The sequence below is a fragment of the Prunus dulcis genome, chromosome 6 (assembly GCF_902201215.1).
Source record: "Prunus dulcis chromosome 6, ALMONDv2, whole genome shotgun sequence".
NCBI lineage: Eukaryota > Viridiplantae > Streptophyta > Magnoliopsida > Rosales > Rosaceae > Prunus > Prunus dulcis.
The window spans coordinates 3,945,566-3,961,611 of record NC_047655.1 but is presented as its reverse complement, the minus strand read 5'-3'; the positions used below and the strand labels follow the sequence as shown (position 1 = coordinate 3,961,611).

Below are 16,046 nucleotides of genomic sequence, written 5' to 3'. Positions count from 1 at the left end.
TTGTTATATTGTCAATAACCCATCTGATATGTGGGGAAGGTAATGAAATAAAAGTCATTGCATGAATATGGTCAATTTGATTGCCTTCTTGTACCGTTGGAAGGTCATACAAGTAAGTATAAATTGATTTAAGATTTATTATAAGATCGATGACCCCACAAATAATTGAAGACTCATACCAACAAATGATCTAAAAAACTTATTGTAAGACGTTCGTATGCGCTCGTATTATATTTACCCATGATATGCTATATACAATTCGCTTATGTATTCGATATTTTATACGTGAATAAATATTTTTAATCGTTTAAATTAATTATGGTTAAATAAGAATCAGTAAAAAATTGCACATGTGCGATATCTGAGACAAACCTATGATACGACTGATTTAAAGGGCAACCTTTCCTATACATTACAGGTCCCCTTTTTTTTTAGATTGCGGGGGTTAGAGAGATAGTTATTAGAGACACGACACAGGAGGGACCATAGGACAGGTGTCACCAGCAAAACACGTAAAAACAACGCCCTGGTCCCACTCCAAGAATAAACAAATGTCTTGGTCTCACTAAAAAATAGTTACTGTCACCTTCATGAACCTTGGCTGCTCCTCAGTGCTATAAGCAGCCTGCCCGAGAAGATGACTTCCATCTCTGCAAAAAAATGGCTTCTGAATCTTACCCTCCTCTATTTCGTTCACTCAACAATTCGACCCAGATCGTAGATTCGGATGAAAAAGCCGACCCGGTTCATGATTTGGAGGATCCGCTACCCCTGGTGGATCTCCAGAGCCTGAAACTTGGCAAGCAGCTTGGTGAGGCCTGTGAGCAATGGGGCATTTTTCGTTTGGTAAACCATGGGGTTCCTCCAACCCTTTTGAGCCAACTTCAGGACCATGCGGAAAAGTTTTTTTCTCTGCCTTTTGAATCCAAACAGAGCCTAATCACCAGCCCTCTGTCCTACTTCTGGGGCACCCCTGCCCTTACTCCATCTGGGGCAGCCTTACACAGAAAGGGTAGTATTCTGGAGAATATCAATTTGGTTGAAGGGTTCAACGTGCCCATCGCTCAACTCAATCAATTTCAAGCTGATAATCACATAGTTGCTTCTTTCAGGTACCCTTTTTTTATTGGTTTTTTTAATTTTTTGTGTGGTAAAACTGGACCCAATTCAAATTTTGTTTCAATTGATTGATTGCTGGTTGTATTTACCCTAAAAAAACAAAACAAGTCTCATTTTTTCTTCTAACTTTCATCTAAACATTGTCGGGCTCTTTACAGGTAAAAAAGTTTTTCTTTCTTTAACTGCAAATTGTGGCATGAAACATGCAAATATTCACTTATTAAAAGTGAATAAAATTTATGCATACATATCACACTGTGATTTGTCTATAACGCGCAATGGTGTTTCTGCGTAAATTCACTATTATTTTTCTTTCTTTTTATACATGAACTTATTTGACAAAGGGTTATAACTTTTTTGTGCCTCACAAGCCTTGTGCTAGAAGAATATGGAAAGCACCTAGCTAGAATTGCCACAACTATATTTGAAGCTATGTTAAAGAACCTTGGTTTGGATCCGGTAGAATCGAAGTCCAATTTATCACATTCTACTGGCTCTGTACGTGTCTACCGTTACCCACGTTGCTCCAACTCTAACTCTGCATGGGGTTTGGACGTCCACACTGACAGCTCTGTGGTCTCAATCTTGAACCAAGATGACGTCGGTGGACTTGAAGTTCTCAAAGACAATGACTGGTTTACTGTTAAGCCAATTCCGAACACTCTAATTATCAACCTTGGAGATATGATGCAGGTCCTCCGAGAAATAATTTAGAGTTGTTATATATTTTTGTTATGGGGACAGTCATCCACGCACGTGCAAGTGACTTTCAATTGTTGATGTCTTGTGGAGAGAACGTAGTAGATACAATACATCAACGACCGGAAGTCACTCACTGCGAGTGGGTGGATGGTTCTCCTTGGCTTTTTTTCTTATTTGTTTGATGATATGTTTTTTCTTAAATGGTTCAAATTTTAGGCAATAAGCGATGACAAATACAAGAGTGTGACACACAGAGTGAAGGTGAACAAAAACAAAGAGCGAATTTCAGTCTGCTACTTTGTCTTCCCGGGTGAAGGCAGTGTGATTCGGAGCTCAAAGTACAAGCCTTTTACTTACAGTGATTTTCAAGAGCAAGTGCAGCAAGACATAAAAACTGTTGGGTGTAAGGTTGGGCTTGAGAAGTTCAAGATTAGTGAAGCTGTTTAAGTGATGATGCTAATGGGCTCAATAATATGTCTGTGGGCTATGCACAAAAACAAAATGTTTGTGTGCTCTACGAACACCACTTTTTTCCCCTTTTGTTTTTTACTTTTGATATAATCTAAAATGTTTTTTTTTTCATCAACGAGCACTTTATTTAGTGGTGCTTATCTTTCCAATGTTGAAATAATTTATAAATTCGAATTCAATTTTTAAAAAGAAAAAAAAAACAGTTATTTTCTTGTTCATTCCTTTTCCGGTACAAAATAACTCAATATTCAGTATATGGACTAATGTTTGAAAGATAACAAGCATTTCATGGAAGGAGATTTTATTCTTATTCGTACAAAGCAAATAATATTTACTATCTTGCAGAAGATGAGCATTCAATATTTTAAGTTAGATATTCACATTTCTATTTTAAGTGTTAGACCAAACAATCACGCATACTTTCACGCTATCGAATATATGTTGTCCGTGAGTTTGACTTTCGAGATGCTACATGCAAAGTGATATATACTTCACAGGCAATGCCCCGACTTAAAATCGCCCGCCTGCACTAAATGGTTGAGAATTCATTTTCAAAATCACAAGCAAATCAATATTTTATTTTTTTCTCCATGTCTATATTAATTCTGGCTCTTTCTGTTTGTCTCTTCTTGACGAAAATTTTGGTCCAGAATCTTTCTGAATTTGATGCCTATATAAAGATAGTTGTCATTACTTCACTTTCAAGAATAAGACATGTCAGAGAGCCAAAAAAACGCAAAGAAACCAAAGAGAGCTCAGAAACTTAAAAACACTTCAAAATTTCGAAAATTCAAATTGAAGCCAACATGCCTAAAACATACAAAAGATTTCATAACAAAATCTACCTTTTGTAGAGTCCACAGGATCAAACTTTCTTTTCTTTTTCTTTTTTTTTTTAAATAATAATAATAATTTTCATATTCTTGTGCATCGGTAGAAACATCATTTTGTAACATTTTTACTTATCTCGAATGGGTATTGAAATTATACCGATTCTTAATTTTCGACTTTCATGTGTTTAGTAATACGTAACAAATAAAAAAAATTATGTATGTTCTACACTAAAATTCGCAATTTAATACCTTCAAAATCAGAAATTAGATTGATTGGAGTACGTAGTTGATCTCATACACATTTGTTCTCTATCAACATTTTAACTTTCTCAATTCATAACTTCTCCCACTCCACGTAAATAAACATGTCATTACTGATGTAATGTCACTTGCTCCATCCCACCATGCACATTTTTACTTTCCCTATTTAATCAATCAAGATTGTTGCTAAACCGTGACAACTAGGCATTTTATTTACGCATAAATTATCATATAAAGTATTAGAAAAGTGAGCATGCATTTGTATGGATATATACTTGGGTTGGGTCTATACCTTTTAACATGATTAAGCAAATTAAAGGTAGGCCTGCAGCCTTGGTGTCGAATCTCATCTGTTAGCCTGCATAGCCTTCCATCTGGAGATTGTGTGCATTAAATGCACAACTTCTTCGAGTGCTTGAACAGCTTGGAGCTTTAGATAGTTTATGGTTCTGATAATTAATTTCAATTTAGTGCAGATGAGAATTGACATGTGTGTGATGTGATAGGATCATCATCAGCTTAACCTGGGTGATTGGGCCTTAGATATTGCAGTCTCTGAAGTTAGGTGCGTTTTGGTGCAATGAAACAGCTTCCTAATAATGGAGAAAACTTTAGGGAGATTCACTATTATATCCAATATGGGGGCCCAAATTATAAAAATACCCTATATAAAATGGACTTTAGAAACACACCCAAAGCCCATTTACAACATAACAAAAAAGCTTTTAACTTCTTATAAATTACAAAACTGCCATCAATTTCTTAAAACAAGCCCAACCCCAAAATCTCATAAAAATACCCAAAGCACTCAATAGGGCATCAAAGTAATTTAATAATCAATATTAAATTCTATAAGGCTAGCTATCATTTTTTGGGTTTTTTTTGGGTTTGTTTATAGGAATTCAATATTGTAGGGTTTATTTATAATATTAGTGCTAGAAATGGGTATATCACTAAATATCTCAAAACTTTACTGTCACTTGGAAACGGGTAGTGTTTTTGCAGGTATAAATTATAATGTCATCTGAAAATTAGCTTCATTTGAACACGACCAGTAAATAATGCCATGTGAATTCAACACCATCTGTTAAGGTAACGAGTGAGAAAATATAAATGCATACACAACCTGTAAAAATAATAGGTTACATGACACAACCCGTCTCAGTTGTTAAGACTATAAACTCATTTCAACCATGTGAAACAATAAAAATCATAGTGGAGATATTTTTTCTTATAAAAAGGCGATATAATATATTAGATCAATATAAATAAAGAGTACAAAGGACACAGACTAAAAAATTGAGATTTCTAGCACCGAATCTGGAAGGAAAAATAAAATTACATCCTATATAATTTCCTTTAGGTAACTATTAAATTTGATCTTTACGTTATAAAATGCACAAAACAATATTGCGGAACTTTCCATAGAAAGAAAAGATTAGATAGCAAATTATGCGTGTATATAAAAATACGTTAATTGTAAAAATCCCCAATAAATTTCTTTAATCAGATAAAGTGAATAAGAATTCAATCAAGGAACATATAAGAAGTATTGCATGCACTTTCATACTGATGGTGGGAGCTCTTTGAAAATAAGTATAGAATGAGAGAACATATAGCTTCATACAATTCCTATTTTGCCTTCATGCATGCATGCTTATCAAATCTTAGAATAAATAAACAGTTCCATATATCGGGAAAAAAAATGTCACACATGGAACAATGAAAATCATCCGCTTGACCTTATCGACTTTAGTTCGTAACTTTTACGGTTGAATCTGTAAGGGCATATTGTGTGGGAGTACTTCTCGAATAGTTAAAAGCGTTTTTTGACAACCAAAAGCACTTATAATAGCATTAATACTTCTAGGTATGTGCTTCTTTAAGAAACACTTGAATTTTTTATTTATGAAAATTTCAATATTTTTATAATAAAAAATATTTTTACTAGAAGCGTCTATGAGTAAAAGTTCTTCTTAGAGAAGCATTTCTAAAAGAGCCCTAAGAATTAGCTCAAGAGAATTAGCTCAAGTGGTGAAGGTGGGTGAAAAAATAAGATTATAATTATGTTATATTTAAAGTTCAATTCTCTTACTTAATTAATATCTTAAGTTTGAAGTACTTCCTAATTATATATATATATATATATATATATATACAGTCCTGATCTCTTGGACCCCTGTAGTCCAAGAGATTTATGGTCACTCACCGTTGGATGTAAATTCAACGGTTGACTTGAATCGGGCAATAATCATTTATGTCATATTGCATTTATATATATCATTTTGAACCATTGGATTAATATCCAACGGTAGGTGACCACAATCTCTTGGACTCCTGTGGTCCAAGAGATCGGGACTGTATATATATATATATATATAAAAGGATGTCATGCATAATTTTCTTTCTTGAAAGTCAATTCATGGATAATTTGGTCCATGCTTTTTCTGCTTATATAGGAATGAGAGAATGTACATGGTATGGAGAGAAACAAATCAAAGATTTGTCTTTTTGATACAAAATATATAAAATATGATAGTCAAAGGAGAGAGAGAGAGAGAGAGAGAGAGGAGAGAGAGAGAGAGAGAGAGAGAGAGAGAGAGGACAGGGGCCAAAAACACATATGAAAGAAAAGGATTATACTTTACTTGTAACCATCCATCTGTAAGATCTCCTCTGCACGCCAAAATGAAAATCAAAACCGAATTTAAAGAAATAATTCTAAAATACATTTCCAAAATTGAAGAAGTCAAGAATGTATTGACAATTAAAATTATTTGTATCACTTCTATTGATTACTATTAGTAATCTAGTTCACCTGATCTCTAATGACAAAGAAATTTCCTACTCACTTACTGGTAGCTATTGATTTTAAATACATTAATAATTTCTTAATATCAAAATCAAGATAATTGTATATGAGAAAAACATAGTTGTAACAGGGATAACACTATTTTGTTATTCCTGGTCAATAACGGTATAACATGTGTGACAACACTTTCACACGACATAACATTATTAGTTGAGGATAACAAAACAGTGTTATACCCATTGCAATTAAGATTTTCTCGTATTACTGACCCATAAATCATTATTTTGATGTATTTTATAAACAATTTTATGAGTGATTTTTCTAATGTGATTTGCAATAGCTAATTACTAATTAGATCTGCCCAAATCCCAATTGTTCTGCACCGGAAAGTTTTCCCTTCAATGCCGCCTCCTGTTTCCTATTTCTTCACCCCTAATCGTACAAAACAATCCAACGGCGAATAACCCACCACGAGAATCACCAAGTCCCTAAACGCAATGTCAACGGCCCCTATTGAGGCCTCGAACGTCAAACCTTCATTGTATGCACCTCGCCGCAGACAATCCCTCCACCTCATTATTTTATTCAATGGAATTTTAAAAGGGTACAAAACAGAAAGACCAAATAAAGAAACGGGATCCTGCCACCTCACTATTCCGTACGTACGGCGCTGACGTGGCGGAAGACGGAAACGGGAGCAGAGTTAAGTAACGTACTCAGAGGGGCAGAGTATCGGAGTGTCACTCTGTTTCTTGGTGCCAAAGCAATTCGACTGAGATTGAAAGTTTTGATAAAAAGCCCAATAGACTCCACTGCCCATCGAATTCTTAGACCGAAACTCTCGCACTTTCCGAATTTCACAAACCAAAAACCCTCTCTCTCAACCCTCATTGCCTCTCTTTGCTCGGCTTCAATGGCGGGCAAGGACCTTGAAGAACTGGGTTCGCTTAGGAAGAGAAAGCGCAGGACTCAGAATAAAAAAAAGCTTCTTGTTGGTGACAAAGTTGAGGTAATTTCAGCTTCAGTCTTTTTGGGTTTTGCCGAAAAATGAGTTCTTGGGCTGTGATTGTTGTGTATTTTGTATTTTTTTGGCTTTGTTTTGGGTTTTGTGCATCATCTAAAGCAAAATACTCTTCCTCTCCGCAAAAAGAAAATAACTTAAACATGGGATTTAAGAGGGGTTTTAGAAAGATAGCGACTTTGTGGATGTGTCCAAGGAAAGAGACAAGTTTTAAGAAAAGGTAGCAAAGTTACCACAATTTTATGAAGTCAAGCAAGCAGAGTGTGGATGTTGGGGGCTCAAAGAGCAATGCATGCCAGCCGATTTCACTGATGTTCATGAATCCTTTTCAGGAACATGGGTTTTTGCTTCCCCCTTCAACAAAAGAGCTTCAAATTTCTGCAAGCATAATTGCAATAAAAGCTTTCTAGAGCAATTTTAGAGATGATTTATATTTAACTAAAGGTCTCACCTTGTCAAGCTGCAAACTGGCCACCCTCTGCCCCTAACTCTGTGAATCCCTTTGAAATTCCCTTATTTGAGTTATTTTATTTTTGTAGAGAAGAAGACTGTAACTTAGATGATGTTGATGTGGTCCAATGTGGACCATTGTTTTTCTTATATGGCTGCGATTCAAAATCTGGTATACTTTTAGCCTAGGAGAGGATCCAAACCCATTGTTTGGGTGTTTTAATTTTATAGGAATTTTTTCTTTCTTTATCTGGTTTGTTTTTAACTTTTTACTTTCTTCCCCTGCTAGTCTCTCTCTCTCTGTTCTTCTTTTTAAATTTTAAATTATGTTTCGCTACTCTGTCTATATGTTGTTTGCTGTTAACCCAAAATAAATAAAATAAATAAATAAATAACTAATTTCTGGGTCCAGTGCCACCTTGTGTTCTGTAATAGCTTTTGGGTTGAAGCCAAATTCTCCAAAATTGATTATGGCTACCTTGTCTTTAATGTTTCTCTCGTTGTTATGGTTTATGGCTTATTTAGGTTCATTTTTCCATTTATGCATGGTTTGATTTTGGTTCTCATTAGGGTAATGGATACTGTGCTTATTCTTTACTTCGTTTGTTTCACGAAGGTACTCATTATAGATATGGCAAAGTGTTCATTAGGAATTTCAAGATCTGTTTAAAAATAAATAAAAATCTGAACTTTCGCAGGTGAGGAGTCTAGAAGATGGGTTTCAGGGGTCGTGGCACCCTGGGATTGTTACTGCATGCAAGAAGCAAGGTTGTCGTCAAGTTCAATACGACCATATTCTATATGATGACTGGTCTGGTAATCTGGTTGATGTTGTGTCTGTTTCACCCATTCTGGATGGTATTGGCTCATTCACTCTGGACTGGAGTAACTATCGTGGGTGTATAAGGCCAACACCCCCTCGCATCCAGCCAGGGGAATGGGACCTTCCCTATGGACTCTGTGTGGATGTGTATCATTTAGAGGCTTGGTGGGAAGGTGTTATCTTTGATCATGAAGATGGTTCAGAGGAGAGGAGGATCTTCTTCCCGGATTTGGGTGATGAACTAAAGGCTCGGATTGACACTTTGCGAATTACTCATGACTGGGATGAGGTTACAGAAAATTGGAAGCGGCGTGGAACTTGGATACTTCTTGAGTTGCTTGAGCAATATAATCAGGAGAGGTATATTGCCGTTTCCGTGAAGCAAATTTGGTATGACGTGCGAGAAAAAGAACCCTTCGAGTGGACTTCTTTAATGAGACATGTGTGGGAAGAGCTGGTTTTGGAGGTCATTAATGATAACATAAGCATCACAGTTGATGAACTATTTGGGGCATTAGACAAGTCAGGATTCTTTTCACAAGAAACCCAGGTAGAATTGGAGTCAGCTGTTTTTGTTTCTGATGCTAATATGAATCCTAAAGAAAATATGGCAGACTCTTTGGCTATTGTACCTGTTGATGAGTTGCTGAATAGTGATTTGGTAGTTGATCGTGAAGATGCTGTGAATAAGGCATTGAACTGCAGTGCTGAGATTATTGATGAACGGCATCTAAATGGAGGTTTGTCTATCAATCCAGACTCTGCCTGCACGGAGCAGGTTCAAGAGAAATCTTATTGGGATCAATTGATTTCTGTGGTAGGAGATGAAGGACCAAATATGAATAGTTTGGAGTACTCCGATATATCCTTCCAAACTAAAGGGGTGTGTGTTCTACCTCAGGTTTTGTTGGTGTTTCCTCCTAATCTTGATGGAAATTCTTGCACCAATTCTGTTATCAGCAATGATGGAATTTGCAGTACTAATTACAGAGGCAGAAGTACCCTAGATTGGCGACCTTTGGACACTCCGGCTGAGTTTTGCCCTGATGCTGTTGATGAATATGCAGATTTTGTTAAGGGAATGTCTTCGAAATTCTCAACAACAGTTGTTAAGCAGCATATTTCATACTTGGGCTGGAAAATACATAGTGCAATGGATAAGGGCAGGCCCAGACTACGATACTTGTCTCCTGCTGGAGAATACGAGTACTCTCTTCGTCAAGTGTGTAAGAACTTGAAGAAACGCAAGAAAGATACACTTTTTTCAATCTCTCAAGATGCACATCAGGATTTGCATGGTTCAGCAGAAGAGTCTCTTCTCATTGAACAGCCACAAGAGATTCAACATCCCAATTATTATCCTCAGAAAGTAGAGTCTCCTTGCTCCAAGGTATTTATTTTCAAACCTGAATATTGCCCTGAAGCTGTTGTGGAATATTATATGCATGCAGCAGGCAAGACAATCAAGAAGGAACTACGAAAAATGATTTCAAAAGCAAAGAAGCACCTCTCAGCTGTGGGGTGGGTGTTCGTGTACTTGAATGCAAAGTCAAGGAACTTTCACTACAGGTCACCCAGCGGAGTACTGTATCGTACACTTAAAAGTGCATGCAAAAGTTGTATGGATGAAGGAGTTTCTGAAAAAAGACCTGCTGAATGCATGTATGTTGTTGAGGAAGATGAGGGCCAGTTGACAAGAAATAAATTATGTTCTGCAGCAAGTAATTTGGATTTTCAGGAAGGCTTGGTACCGTTAAAGAGGCTGTCCAAAAAGTGGTCCAGAGATTCTGGTAATGTGAAAGTTCAAGGTCGTAGAAAACGCCAAAGGAAGAGAAATGATACTTTATCAGATCTTGCACCTGACTTACTTCAAAGACAGCCTTACTTACATGGTAGAGCAGATGGATCAACAAAGGATCAATGTACCAGCCCTCCAAAGTTGAAAAGGAGAAAGGTATCTGGAGGTTTGAATCGGTTAAAAAATGGTCTGGATGGTAGTCCCCCAACTCGTGTGCTTAGGTCAAGCAAATGGGTGCAGGAAGCGGTTACATCAACTTCCTCGCACAACAATCCTCGTACTGTCTTATCTTGGTTGATAGACAATAATGTGGTTTTACCAAGGGCAAAAGTACATCATCGTAGCACAAAGGATAGTCATCCAATGAAAGAAGGGAGGATAACTCGTGAGGGGATCAGGTGCACCTGTTGCCAAGAGGTGTATGCTCTTAGTTGCTTTGGGAATCATGCTGGCAGCAGTTACTGCAGTCCTTCTGCAAATATTTTTCTGGAAGATGGTAGGTCTCTCTTAGATTGCCAGATGCAAATTATGCATGATAGAAGGAAGAGGAGCTTGCGAAAAGAACCACGTGATAGGATAAAGGGGAATTGGCGCCGAGGCGAAAATGATTACATTTGTACTGTGTGTCACTATGGTGGTGACCTAATTTTATGTGATCAATGCCCATCATCATTTCACAAAAGTTGCCTTGGCTTGAAGGTAGATTGTTTTGCTTGAGTCTTTCTAATGCCTTACTATAAAAAGAAAAATGTTAGATTTTTAATTTTTTTTCTTTTAATTTTTTTTTATTTTATCCTTTCCTAAAAAATGTTTGAGATTCTTGGCTTCTTGTCTCAGGCATAAATTGTTTGCTTCTGCAGTATGTTCCAGATGGTGACTGGTTCTGTGCATCTTGCTGTTGTGGAATTTGTGGCCAAACCAACTTCAAAGAAGATAAAGAGCCTATTATGGATGATAGTAGTGTTCTCACATGTGGTCAATGCGAGCATAAATGTATGAAATTTTATCTGTTTTAGCTCCTATAGCAGATGCGCCTGTGAACTTTGTGTATATGGGTACACATTTGAAAAGTGTGTGATTTTAAATTTTAAATTTGATGTAGATCACAAAGGATGCCTGAGGAAAAGGGGTGCAGATAAGTTGGAAAGCGATCCAAAAGGAAATTGGTTTTGCACTAGAAATTGTAAAAAGGTATCTCAAGCATTTCATCACCTAGTTTCCCTTCAGAGCTTTAGTTGCTTGTTTCAGAGCTTAGTTGCTTGTTTCTTAGCCTGTTTAAGAAAAGAAAAACCAGAAGCATGTGTTTATCTTTTCTTCATTCCATTAAGATCTAATTATTTTGAAAGAGTTTCAGTGTTGTGTTTTTTCTGTCAGATGTTTTAGTGCGAGTTATGAATCTTATTTTTGCTAACATTATATGAACGAGTTACTTGTCCAATCCATTTTTAACTCCAAGTTGATAATTTTGGATACGACTGTTTTGAATTTTCAGATATTTTTAGGCCTCCACGAGCTTCTAGGGAAACAGATTCCAGTGGGAGATAACAATCTATCTTGGTCACTAGTCAAGTCCATTAAGTCTGATATTCATGATACTGATGAACCTCATATTGATGCCATTGAGAGTTACAGCCGACTCAATGTTGCTCTTGATGTGATGCACGAGTGTTTTGTGCCTGTTAAGGAACCTCTTACCAGGAGAGATCTTGTAGAAGATATCATCTTCACTAGAGGGTGAGAAATTCAAACTGTCATTGTCACAACTTGTTTTGTTGGCTTCACTTGCTGAAATCTTGATAACAGTTGAGCTTGGCACATGAGACATATGTTGATTCTCCCCTATAAACAAGTGTTTATCATTTAAATTTTTTTAGTGATAATTCAATCAATTTCTTATTCACTTCCTAAGACTCATTGTTGGAATTTTGCAGGTCAGATCTTAACCGTCTGAACTTCCGAGGGTTCTATACTGTGCTTTTGGAGAGAAATGACGAACTAATCACTGTGGCTACTGTAAGGTGAGCTTTATTAAGCTTCTTATTAAAAATGGGTGAGCTTTGTGTCCTAAGCGATTGATTCCTAAATTGCTATTTTCTTGTTCGAAGGATCTTTGGAGGCAAGGTGGCTGAAGTACCTCTTGTTGCTACCAGATTTCAATATCGTCGACTTGGAATGTGTCGTATACTAATGGATGAACTTGAAAAGGTAATGCATCGAGTGTTCCTACAATTCGTTGCGACCGTCTGAGTTTGCTCATTTTCAATTTTACGTCCTTATATGGATGATTAAGTGTGATGGACCGTACTACCTGGACCTGTTGCACATGTAAGTAATTTTGTCAAATTCTCATTATTGTCTCCACATTTTTTCTTCTCTCAGATGCTTATGCAGTTAGGCGTGGAGAGATTGGTTTTGCCAGCTGTCCCCAGTGTACTAAACACATGGACAACTTCATTTGGGTTCTCTACGATGACAGCTTCTGAGAGGCTACAGTTTCTGGATTATACTTTCTTGGACTTTCAGGGTACCATTATGTGTCAGAAACAGTTAATGAAAAACCCTCCAAATGAGGCAGTCCCTTTAGAAGGTATCTTTTATGTGCTTAACCTTTTTTTCTTTTTGCACGGAGAGATAAAATGATATCCATCAAGTTACCATACTAATTGCCATACATTTTCTTATATGCCATTTTGCAGGAACCCAGCTTGATCTTTGTTTAGATACCTATGAAAGTCATGATAATATCGATGTTGATAGGTCCAGTGCTGTCTCTGAAGTGTATCAAGCAGAACAAATTGAGGATAGCGGAATTGTGCACCAAGGAGTGGAGTATGTCTCACCTCTCACTACCTTATATCTAGAAACTGAAATGATACTCATAATGTTCTTTAAGACTAAAAGTCATGATGCTGATAATCTTCTGCAGTCATTTTAAAGAATTTGTGCAATTGATTTAATTGTGGTTAAAGCAGTTTGGATGAAAATTACTCTTGTTCAATTGAGAAAAAGAAATTGGAAAGCCAGCCTATATCAATCCCCTGTTAGTTAATTCTGGTTTAATTCAAGTTACATATGCTTTCTTTTTACATGTGCACAATTATTGACCGTGCAATTTTTCACCAGCAGAAGCAGTCCAGAGTTTTCCTCCATGGAAAATGCCATTAAAAAGAGGGCACGGGATGGGGACTACAAGCAGTACAAGCGAAGGAGGATATCCGCCAATGGAAGCTGATTTATGCTTTACCTTCACAGCTAGATGATCGAATGTAACGTAATCAGCGGTGTGCAGCGACTGTTTTTTGCTGGCGTAGTTGCATAGACGAATTAGTACGGTTCCCAAATTTTTGCTTGAGGAGATATATGTAGTTCTTTCTTGTACATAACATTCAAGGAGGGGGTGGGGGGAGAGCTTGGTGTCTTGTTCATATTTTGAAGTATAGCTTGGTGTCTCTTTGAAACCTGATCATGTTTATAAAAAGTTGAAGAAGGTTGCCAATCCATTTATTTATATGATCCAACGGCATACACAAATTAATACCAAGTTAAACTGATGATGATCGATCAAACATCAAATGCTTTTCAGCCTACTTGTCCAATAACTTCCAGCATGTTGCTATTGGATGATCCTTAGGGTACTACACAGTCTACTGTCATAGTGATGGCTGTGACTATTATTTTGATAATTGTTATATTGTACATGTGAGAGAAGCAGTAAGGAGAGAGAGAGATTTCACATTAATATTTTTGTCCTCTAATTCGGGAATTTATAGAACTCTTCATAGCCTTTGTTTTGTACCTAATTTTGTATCTGAGTTGGAGAGTGACAAGGAGGCTAGAATAATTGTTAGGTCAGAAGCAAGAGCAAAGACATTCCCCATAAGCTACACACAAACACACACATATATATATATATATATAGAGTAATGCATGTATGGCTTAATGTAAACCCTAACCCATTATGGATTGACCTAAATGGGCTTACTCATAATATCAAGTCCTATAAGTGAAATATGGCTAAGGCCCACAACACTCAGTCCAATAGTATTCCAAGCAATTCCTTTTTCACAAACAAAATAAAATTGGCTTGGCTATGATGCCACTTACCTTACTAGAAAAATACTTGAATAAGAACCAAGATGAAGAACAACGCTTGACATGTAAAACCAGACGCTTTGTCGCTCTATTTTCCTATTTGGTGGTGCTCTCACAATTCTTCAAGTTCTCAAAGCTTATGTCTCATCGTGTCTCTCAACTTAAATTATATTATTCAAGTGTTTGATTATCATTATGATATTGTGCTTGTCTGTTTCTTTGGTTATCAATAGATGGTTAAACAATTTTCAGTTTAATCAAATTTTGTAAGGATATTGTTGAATGTGACTTAAAAAAATGATAGTTCAAATCAAGAGATCATTTTATTAAACTTAAATAAAGTTACTATTCAAGTTAATCATGTGGTTAATATAGAGGTCCACATCTATGATCCATATATGGCACCGTCACCATAAAACTAAATATGGAGTCCACATGCTTTATAATATACAAAATTATCCTATCAATCTAATATTGACAAATAATAGTCCAATTCAATTCAATTTGAATAAAAATAACCTAGTTTAATTTTATACACCGCCCCAATGGCTAACAGGAAAATGAAAGCATGAAATTGCTTAGTTTCACTCAAAATGGCTTATGTTTATAAATATGAAATTTTGTAGGTGAATTAAGTATGTTGGTTAGGACAATATGTCCGCCCCTTCACCTTAGTTTAAATCCTCCTCTCTTTTTGTTTTGTATAAAATAAAATAAAGGAAATTTATAAATGATGGTAAAAGATTTGAATTCTGGTAAGTGGCAGATCCACCATGGAGTCAATGAGGTCAATATGGTCAGACGACCCCATGGCAGATATGAATTTTAGTGGTAGGATCTGGTTTTTTCCCTTGGCAGTCATGGAAGCGACCCCATGCAGAAGAAGAAGCTTCGTGGGCCAGCTGGGGTTTTGTTTTTTATTCTTTAAAATTGTTTGGCAAAACGACGTCGTTTTGGGCTAAGTTTTTTTTATAAAAAAAAATACAAATAAAAAGGGAGCTGGACCCTCTAAACAGCACAAACCCCAAAATTCACCTTCAAAATCCCAATTTTCATATTTCTCCTCAACAACAACCCTAACCCCAATCTCCCCAAGACCTCCGCCACCTCCTTCCTTGCCACCGGCGCCAAGAGTGCTAGCTGTTGTTCACTACCAACCGTCCCCGCCGCTGCCACTATTTTTGTGAAAGTTTACAATTCAATTCAAGTAACTTTTGTAACTTGTAATATTGTTTTTGACATTAATTATGAGTGAAAGTACTCTCGTTTTATTTTGAATATTTTTTTCATTTAAAAAAAATATTGAGTAGTTTACACTATGACCCCATGAGTGACAATTCCTGCATCCGCCACTAATTTTGGTAGTTGGCTGCTCATGCAGCACTAGACACATTTTGCAAATTGCATTGCAGGTTCCTCCTAAATACACCTAATGGAGACATTGGCCAATAATAGCTCACCAAACATCTCTCACATTTTTGAAGATCACAACTCATGTGTTCTTTCACCCTTCCCAAACACTCTTCACAAAGTACCAATAACTGCTACAAACTAAAACCAATTTTAGGGATTATATTATTTCATATGTATATATCTATCTATATATGCAGAGCATACAAATTTAATAATGTTCTTGACCATTAAGAAATTGAAAAATAATCAAG

The 16,046-nt window shown here is 36.4% G+C and overlaps 2 protein-coding genes across 3 annotated transcripts; both read left to right on the top strand.

Annotated features, from left to right (window-relative positions):
• Window positions 1–607: 607 nt before the first annotated feature.
• On the top strand, window positions 608–2,403 carry LOC117632243 (gibberellin 2-beta-dioxygenase 6). Its single transcript, XM_034365680.1, has 3 exons — window positions 608–1,112; window positions 1,491–1,812; window positions 2,038–2,403. Exons 1-3 carry the CDS (start codon window positions 661–663, stop codon window positions 2,266–2,268), a joined length of 1,005 nt encoding a protein of 334 aa, XP_034221571.1. The 5' UTR covers window positions 608–660; the 3' UTR covers window positions 2,269–2,403.
• Window positions 2,404–6,958: 4,555 nt separating this feature from the next.
• LOC117633252 lies at window positions 6,959–13,788 on the top strand. 2 transcript variants are annotated; one of them, XM_034366972.1, is made up of 10 exons: window positions 6,959–7,207; window positions 8,368–10,989; window positions 11,151–11,283; window positions 11,393–11,481; window positions 11,783–12,024; window positions 12,222–12,308; window positions 12,396–12,495; window positions 12,670–12,877; window positions 12,987–13,119; window positions 13,417–13,788. In XM_034366972.1, exons 1-10 carry the CDS (start codon window positions 7,112–7,114, stop codon window positions 13,520–13,522), a joined length of 3,816 nt encoding a protein of 1,271 aa, XP_034222863.1. In that variant the 5' UTR covers window positions 6,959–7,111; the 3' UTR covers window positions 13,523–13,788. The 2 variants fall into 2 exon arrangements, with proteins under 2 accessions (XP_034222863.1, XP_034222862.1); XM_034366971.1 differs by having other exon boundaries at window positions 13,414–13,788.
• Window positions 13,789–16,046: the final 2,258 nt, after the last annotated feature.

Coding starts and splice junctions, on each gene's coding strand:
- LOC117632243 (XM_034365680.1), top strand. CDS start 661: ATGGCTTCTGAATCTTACCCTCCTCTATTTCGTTCACTCAACAATTCG. Junction 1,113..1,490: donor CACATAGTTGCTTCTTTCAG/GTACCCTTTTTT, acceptor GTGCCTCACAAG/CCTTGTGCTAGAAGAATATG. Junction 1,813..2,037: donor ACCTTGGAGATATGATGCAG/GTCCTCCGAGAA, acceptor TTCAAATTTTAG/GCAATAAGCGATGACAAATA.
- LOC117633252 (XM_034366971.1), top strand. CDS start 7,112: ATGGCGGGCAAGGACCTTGAAGAACTGGGTTCGCTTAGGAAGAGAAAG. Junction 10,990..11,150: donor AAAGTTGCCTTGGCTTGAAG/GTAGATTGTTTT, acceptor TTGCTTCTGCAG/TATGTTCCAGATGGTGACTG. Junction 12,878..12,986: donor TGAGGCAGTCCCTTTAGAAG/GTATCTTTTATG, acceptor GCCATTTTGCAG/GAACCCAGCTTGATCTTTGT.